Here is a 7,869-nt window from a genome sequence, read left to right on the forward strand (position 1 = left end):
CTCTCCAGATCCTCAAGAATTATTAACTCCATTCGTAGATTATACATTTGATCTTGTACGTGAACTAAAGCTTCTAGATAAAGTTCATCTAGTTGTTCCCTAAATTCGATTTCACTTCTGTATGTCCCCATTGCTCCCGTGTAACCTGGTAAGAGAAATGGGTATGTAATTTGATATTGTCATTTTATTCGTTTGCCTGATGGGCAATTTTGATTAAATTAGGATGAACTATTTTTGTTCTAGTTCCTGATGTTTTCAGTTTGATATTCCCGTTTTCTAAAACTTCCAGAATCTCATACGGTCCTGAATATTGATCATCATATTTACCTATAACATTTCCTTTAAGCAAGAATACGAATTGACCTTGATTAAATTCTCTAGGATTTAATTTTCGATCATAATATTTCTTGGATCTTTGTTTAGCGTTTTGTAGATTTTCCCTAGCGCGTTGTCGAGTGTTGTCTAGATCATCCATTAAGCTTTCTAGATGATCGTCATAGGTTCTTTCAGCTGATTCACACGCGAAACTTGTTGTCTAGATCATCCATTTCCCTTAAGCAAGAATGCGAATTGACCTTGATTAAATTCTCTAGGATTTAATTTTCGATCATAATATTTCTTGGATCTTTGTTTAGCGTTTTGTAGATTTTCCCTAGCGCGTTGTCGAGTGTTGTCTAGATCATCCGTTAAGCTTTCTAGATGATCGTCATAGGTTCTTTCAGCTGATTCACACGCGAAACTTGATGGTGTTACGTCCGCGTGGAAAATCAGATCCTACGTACGTGGTCTATGTGCGTGGTCTATACGTGGTCTATACAGCTATAGAAAGACTAAACAGTGGGTCTGGTTTTCATCACATAGCGACCCTAGAATACGGTTATTTAATATATAGGTTCTAGGTCCACTGACAATGAGTAGAACCTAACGGAAATGTTTATAGAAAGCATATTTAGTCTATGGTTCGACAGTTATTGACGTTGTTTATGCGACGCATATGCGGACACTCTTAACTTTATGACTCAATGACCCTTCCTGGAAAACCCCACTAAAAACTCCTTATTTATTTACAAAGAAGTCATCCTCATCAAATCCTGATCCAGCAATTCTTTCACCCTTATGCAGAGTACCCCCGCAAAAATTCCCAGCACCAATGAATTAATTTCTTTAACCACTCTATGCTCTTTTCCTTAAAAATTCCTCTAGCTGAACCAATAGTAATAATCCCTAACCCTACTCCAACAATCCACCCCCGCTAACTAACATCCCTAATTTTCTCCAAGACTCACTCTCATTCTCCGCTGGTCCGTCAGACAGTCTAGAAAAAAAAACAGTTTTCCGCTTTCGGTTCACTAAGTACAATTATCAGTTCACTCCAATTCATTATAATTCACTAAGTTATTCAGTACCAATTAAAATTGTTTTACTTATTCCATAAAATAGTATTTTCATAGAGTGTGTTGTCTGCGCGGCAATTTTATAATAAATTCTACTCATTTGTTCATTAACTTCGCTCTTATATATATATATATACATTCTGCCTACAACTAACCTCTTCCACACCGCAGACATCTTCGATAACCTTAAGCAACAGAATCAAGGTAAGCACAATCAAATTATTATTGGTGAAGGTACTCTTTAATTTTTGCTGAATTATCATAAATGTTAGATTTCCTAGGTTCAATTGTTTAGTTGGTGATGGTTTTCATTTGTTTAGAAACTTTCAAATCAATCCTAGCAAATATCCAGTTCAATTCATCCTTCCCTTGGTAATTAGAGGCATAGCCCAATCCCGAGTAAAGTGCGCAAGCATTGACTCAAAACAGGGCAAAGTTATAGTATATTACGGCTCGGTAAAGGCACCAGTCTAAGCCTCCATTGTGATTCGGACGTAACAATAGAAACAATGTTTTTTATTTACCAATATCCGAAAAAGTTTTATAAAGGAACCAGAGCATGTTATCAGAAAGTTTCCTTCGTAATCTTTCTGCGCGAGCCTTTTTCCCAAACGAGTTAACTGAGGATGGGTCAATCCCAAAACTTAGGGTCCGGTTGCATTTTTGACCGGGGGGTGGACGGCAGGGGAGTGTCTCATAGACAAGCAGAAAATGGAGTTGCGTGTTTCGACCACTGTGTGGTGGGAGAAAGTACGTCTTTTTATAAACAGAGAATGACTGGTGTTTCGTCAAAGAAAAGTCATTTTGAAAATATCTAAGGACCATCGTGTGATCTGAAGAAGATTTTACACCTTAACCCTGTTACATCCCTCCTCGGGGATATCATGTGTCAGGAATTTCATCGGGCGAATGAGCCTGATAGGAATTTGAGGGTCCTACACAGCATTTGTGAAAAGCAAAGATAGCAAAAATAGTCCAATGGTATAAAAAGGGTTGCACGAGTCAACCTGAAAGTCCACCCATTTCTTACAAGTAGCGAATAGAGATGGCGCAGCAGTTCAGTCTTAGCTGGAAACATCTCAGAGTGCCAGTACATCAAGTAACCGAAGGACCAGCGTATTGCCAACTCCGAAAATGAAACGCGATCTAGTTAAAGTTTCAAATCTTCAGCCCGCTACGGCTGTCATGAGGGATTTAATGCGAGACGACTTTTTTTAAGACAGACCGCCTAGACAGAAGTGTAAGGGTCCTACAGAGAATTTTTAAAAACGCAAAGATAGCAAAAATAATCCAGTGATACAAGAAGAGGATTGTGTGGACCAGCAGACAACTATAGAACAATCACGAAATATAGAGAATTCGTAGTGAGGATCGTTAGAGTCCCATGTGGCAATTATCATAAATCGCGGTGATCAATGTCCTCGTGTTTCTCCTACTTCTCGGTCTAGTAAAGCTCGTACTAACGCCATAGATTTACTCGCAGCTATTGAAATAAAATCAACGACACCGTGCGCATCGAGCGCCCCACACGTATGTGCTGTCCGTGTGGTTTTCTTCATTTCCAAGGAAGCATAAGTACACATGGGTAAGGGGGATCCATCGCGATTGGTTGTAAAGTTAGCTCGAGCGAATCGCTGCTCGAATGACCCTTCGCCGGTGCGCCACAGTGCAGAACGTCTCGTAGCTGATTTGCTGCCTTTACTAGCAAAGCAAGTTGTCTTGGAAAACGCGACTCAAGTAAATGAGCTCTGGCAATGACGTCAAGCGTGCACGTTTTCTCCCTCACTCCATCCGACTCCCCTGCCCTCACCACCCCTCTTGGATTTACCGAGTCAACGCGTGGAAATGCTATGACGCGCTAGTTGACCTGGCTCACCCCCCACTCCCGAGTAGCAGCTCCTCGTTATGGAGGCGCACTGTCATTAATATAAATAACGGGATGACAGCTGACTTCAGGTCAGTCAGGTGGAACACCTCGTGAAACGTGCAGCTAACGGGTGCGTAATCGATCGACGCTCGTCGAGACGAAGGTACCGAAGTTTACGTGTCGCCGTTCGTCCGATTTAATTCGATAAACAGTGTGATACACGTGCTTGTTGCCCGGCTTGTCGATTCGAGGCGAATCGGCGCGTAGGATTGAATCGTTTTAGTGCGCTATAAGGACTGACAGCTCAAGGCTAGGAAACAATGATTCCAAGGGCTGACAACGTCTTGGGACCGCCCCTGTTCACAACCGCACTGACTCTTCTGCTGGTAAGTCATTCTGGGCATTATAAATAATCCACACACAGGTGAGTCCACTGATATGCTGGCTCACGGATCTCCTAATTTCAAATGTTGTTCCGATCATTCCCAGAATTCCAAGTAGGTCTTCGGTCGATGTACACAATCGAATGTCATTAATTAGTTATTGATTTTTTTTTTTTTTTTTTTTTTTCGCCAAAACGCGCAATAGCTCCTATAGAAATCAAAACTATCTCCGTTCAAATGTTTAAGTGTTCCTCTGCAAAAGTCGCTTAAAGGGTTACGCAGCTTTGGTGGGTAAATCGATTTTTTTAAAATAATATATTCCGTTTGTACTACCCTTTGATGAAACGCTCATAAAAATGTCATTGTAAAATTTGCTAAACTTAACGGGATTATGGAGCCAAACGTTGGCGCAGGTATCAGACAGGGGTCGGTGCCCCGCAGCGCAACGAAGGGTCCCTCGGCGACATTGGAGTATTGCACTAAAATTCTTTTGTACTTGCGGACGTTCTTAAAAGGAATTTAAATGCGTTAAACGGGACCAGGCACAGAGAACAGAGAAGCTAAGAGGATTCAGTACACAGAAGGTAAGTATTAATTACTTAGATGTAGGAAAGGAGCACGTGGAAGAAGGAAAGAGGGCTGACAGCGAGAGCACAGGAAAAGGGGCCCAGGAAAGGACACTGATCGTACGGGGAATAAAGTGGAGAATCTTGACTGTATACGAAAGAGCTCATAGAGGAAGCACAGAGATTAACAGAAGAATCGAGTGGGGACTGTAACGCAATAATAGAAGCTAAAGGAGGACGTGAAACGTGTGACGAACGAGGATGGAACAGCAGAAAGTCGTAGGGAAGAAAATAAATAAAATGCCGAAGAGACGGCAATGTAAATTGAGCTGCGGGAGGATACTCGAAGACATGGTGCCGAGTGTTCGCGATATGAGGACTCGCCCCGAGTCAGCACCGGCGACGCGAGTGATGTCGTCAGGAACATACTGTGTACTCTGAGGCGCATGCGCGCACAACGCGTCCGTCAGGCCCACCGAGCGCCGATGACCGTCCAACCCGAATCAGCACAGCCTGAACTCAAGAAATCGGAGAAATCTAAATCGGATAACTTATTTCGCTCGGTAAACGTGCACGGGTGTTCGAATGTTTATCCGAGACTTTGCTGGAATTATCTAGGAGACTCCGCGTCCACGTGCGACTGCGTGCGCGCTGGTGTTGCGAATGCATCGCGCAAAGCACCCCTCGGCCATTTCTCATTACCAGTTCGGTAGGCACTCGTAGTGACGACCGATTGGGCTGCTTGCCGATCTGCGAATAACAACTAACAGAATACCCTCATTCCGAATTATTACCGAAATTATCGTACGGCAGTGGATGCTGAATCGATCTTGTGTCCTCTATAACCAGACTATCAAATGCCATATTTGTTTCAGGTAGTACAAATGACTGGGAGCTTCCCGCACAGCATCGGACACACCAGTAACCCTCGTCTTCAGGAGAAAACAGCTTACAGGGCAGAAGACCAACCGGAAAATCAAGCGATGCTCGGTGCTCGCAATGGTGAGTCTCAACTAGAAATTTCCCAAATTGAGGAAAAGACGCGTTCGAATGTCAGAAGCGAATACAATCCGCGGATGTCATTATTAGGAATATTAATAAAATCAATTAAAAATTAACATTCTCCATATTTTCAGTGCCAACTCGAATCGACTCTACGCAGGCCGACGAGAAGATCGTCTTCCCGTCCGAGGACAACGAATCTCAAGTCCACAGATTCGTTCCGGGTCCAGAATCCGTTTGCAGGGGTACCACCTACTGCGAGCACTCTCCGGATTATCCGGAAAACTATATTAAAACGGCCATCAGGACGCAGGAAAGTCTTAAATACTTCACAGGAGTCGATGAGGTAAGCTGATGGTTCTTTGAAGTCCGCCTTATAAGAAATGATTTCGCGTAATTTCACTTCATTCCATTTTCATTCCTAGACCGAACAATTGGAATGCGAGATAGACTTTCTTAATTCGTAGAACTTTTCAAAGCTGTAGCTGAGAATAGGACGCACGTGCTTACGTGTACGAACGAATGACCGAGCGATTAAAGAAATTTCGTTCATGACGTAACTAACTTTTCCATGACCTAGGGTAAACCACGTGGAACGGTTCAGATCGGAAGCAGGAGTCTTGTTGGTCGTCGTGCGACCGGGTTCTTTTATTACCGTATTAAAATATTTATATGACGTCCATGAAACTGTGACGAAGATCCATACATAATATCAAACCTACATATTTCGTATACGAACAATATACAATATCATTTCCTTTATCTCCGACCCGTACGGAATACCGATTGATCCTTTCGATCTGAACACGTTGATACGTATAGAAATGACATTACTTGATAACGACCAGGCAGCACATAAAAGTGAATCTCTTTGACAGCGGACTTTGTTACTTCCTCACGCAGATATGCCTAATCAATTTTATTTTACCAGGTCGTGAATATTATACAACGGATAGACGACTCCCCTCTGGAGGAAACGCAGCTCTGCGTCTCGACTGTAAGTATTGCGTCACATAAGTCAATACCATATACCTCCCCGATCTCAAACTGTCAGTAAGAATCTTGTAAAGAAATGTTCATCAAACCCGCAGGAACAAGTGATCATCCCGAAGTCAGCGGAAAACAGGGATAAACAGTGGCGCTACATAGTAAATCACGGGAACGTCACCCAGGGAGTGCGAATCGAAAGGTGCCAGTAAGTTCGACGAGAAGCATTAGTAGTTTGCCATAAGGAAGAGAAGGAAAAAGGATTTCAAATGTTTTCTCTTTCCCTCAGGAACGAAGGCAGCGAATGCAAAATCCTCGAGAGCTCACCTAACGGCTACAAGACGAGCTGCAAGCAAAAGTACATCTATCGTCAGCTGATGGCCTTGATGGCGAACGGTTCGGTTTCGCCGGACGTGTTCCGGTTTCCGGCCAGCTGCTGCTGTCACGCCAAGTTCACCGGAAATCTCCTTACGAGGATGGGAATGGATATCGGCAAAGCGAATCTTTCTGAGAAGCGAACCTCGAGTTATCAGGCTGATTGGCCGTGACGGCGGAGAATTTCGAATTATCGGTTCGCCCCGTTAAAAGAGGCGAGAGTACACGCGGAGACTCTTGACAAAGTAATCGGCATCGATGGCGAAATTGAAGATTTCGCAATGGAGCTGCTCGCAGCGCACTCGATGGAATTTTAAGAGATTTCGATGAGAAACGAGCCAAGACGGATACACGGTGGACACGGACGTGTCGCCGGCACACTTCCAGGAGATGCCTAAAGTGGCTTCTCAGTCTTTCCTCGGCTTCTGTTATTTCATGACTGAATTAATTCCGCCATGCTTGGCGTTGCCGTGAAATATAGTTGTACTGCGCCTGTGGCGACCACCCGGCAGCTATAGAACTGTGTCATGAGATATTGAGAGTCACGAGCGAATTATCAGAAATCGCGGTAAGTGGTACCCCTCCCTTCGAGTACTTCTACTTTTCTGTCTAATAAATCTTGTACTGACGCCACAAACTTACTCACAGCTATTGAAATAAAATCAACACGAGAGTTCGAGCCTCAACCACAACGAGTCGTGAAAAGACACGAGGATGAAGTTAAATCTAAAAATGGTAGGTTCTATAACCCTATTATACATTTTTTATTAATAAGAAATTCGTCAAATATTCAATAATTTATGTTTACAGTAAAAAAAAAGAAGAAATAATAGAGAAGCTCAGACTCAAACTTTTCGAGGATTGTTTTGGAGGACATGCTTACTGAAATATAAAGTTAAGACGAAAATCTCCATACACTACGAGAAGAGATTGACAAAAGTTGAAAGATCGTTAAAGTGAGAACCAACCTAGTTGTTCAGTTACACCAAGTATAACTGTTGCTCAGTTTTATTTGGACTAGTACGCTGCATTATAATAAATCGTGTTCATTTTCTTTATCCAAATTCGCTTTCACATTTTTCCTATTTTAAGTCTATTCCCTTTTCGTACCACTATCATCATCAATCATCATGATAATCATCGGAATCAAGGTAAACACAATAAAATTATTATATTTGGTGAAGGAACTCTTAAATTTTGTTGAATCATAGTAGATGTTAGAACTTCCGAAGTTTTCAATTATTCAGTTGGTGACGGTTTTCACTTGTCTTAATATCTTTAGATTCAATTTTATC

The 7,869-nt window shown here is 42.5% G+C and overlaps 1 protein-coding gene across 2 annotated transcripts; it reads left to right on the top strand.

Moving 5' to 3' along the window:
* Positions 1 to 3,335: 3,335 nt before the first annotated feature.
* LOC107267590 (protein spaetzle) lies at positions 3,336 to 7,309 on the top strand. 2 transcript variants are annotated; one of them, XM_015739512.2, is made up of 7 exons: positions 3,336 to 3,647; positions 5,086 to 5,212; positions 5,347 to 5,558; positions 6,144 to 6,209; positions 6,304 to 6,407; positions 6,489 to 7,142; positions 7,223 to 7,309. In XM_015739512.2, exons 1-6 carry the CDS (start codon positions 3,582 to 3,584, stop codon positions 6,745 to 6,747), a joined length of 834 nt encoding a protein of 277 aa, XP_015594998.1. In that variant the 5' UTR covers positions 3,336 to 3,581; the 3' UTR covers positions 6,748 to 7,142; positions 7,223 to 7,309. The 2 variants fall into 2 exon arrangements, with proteins under 2 accessions (XP_015594998.1, XP_015594999.1); XM_015739513.2 differs by having other exon boundaries at positions 6,304 to 6,401.
* Positions 7,310 to 7,869: the final 560 nt, after the last annotated feature.

Source organism: Cephus cinctus, unplaced genomic scaffold (assembly GCF_000341935.2).
Source record: "Cephus cinctus unplaced genomic scaffold, Ccin1 Ccin1_scaffold0413, whole genome shotgun sequence".
In the NCBI taxonomy this organism is placed as follows: domain Eukaryota; kingdom Metazoa; phylum Arthropoda; class Insecta; order Hymenoptera; family Cephidae; genus Cephus; species Cephus cinctus.

Coding starts and splice junctions, on each gene's coding strand:
- LOC107267590 (XM_015739512.2), top strand. CDS start 3,582: ATGATTCCAAGGGCTGACAACGTCTTGGGACCGCCCCTGTTCACAACC. Junction 5,213..5,346: donor GATGCTCGGTGCTCGCAATG/GTGAGTCTCAAC, acceptor CCATATTTTCAG/TGCCAACTCGAATCGACTCT. Junction 6,408..6,488: donor GTGCGAATCGAAAGGTGCCA/GTAAGTTCGACG, acceptor TCTTTCCCTCAG/GAACGAAGGCAGCGAATGCA.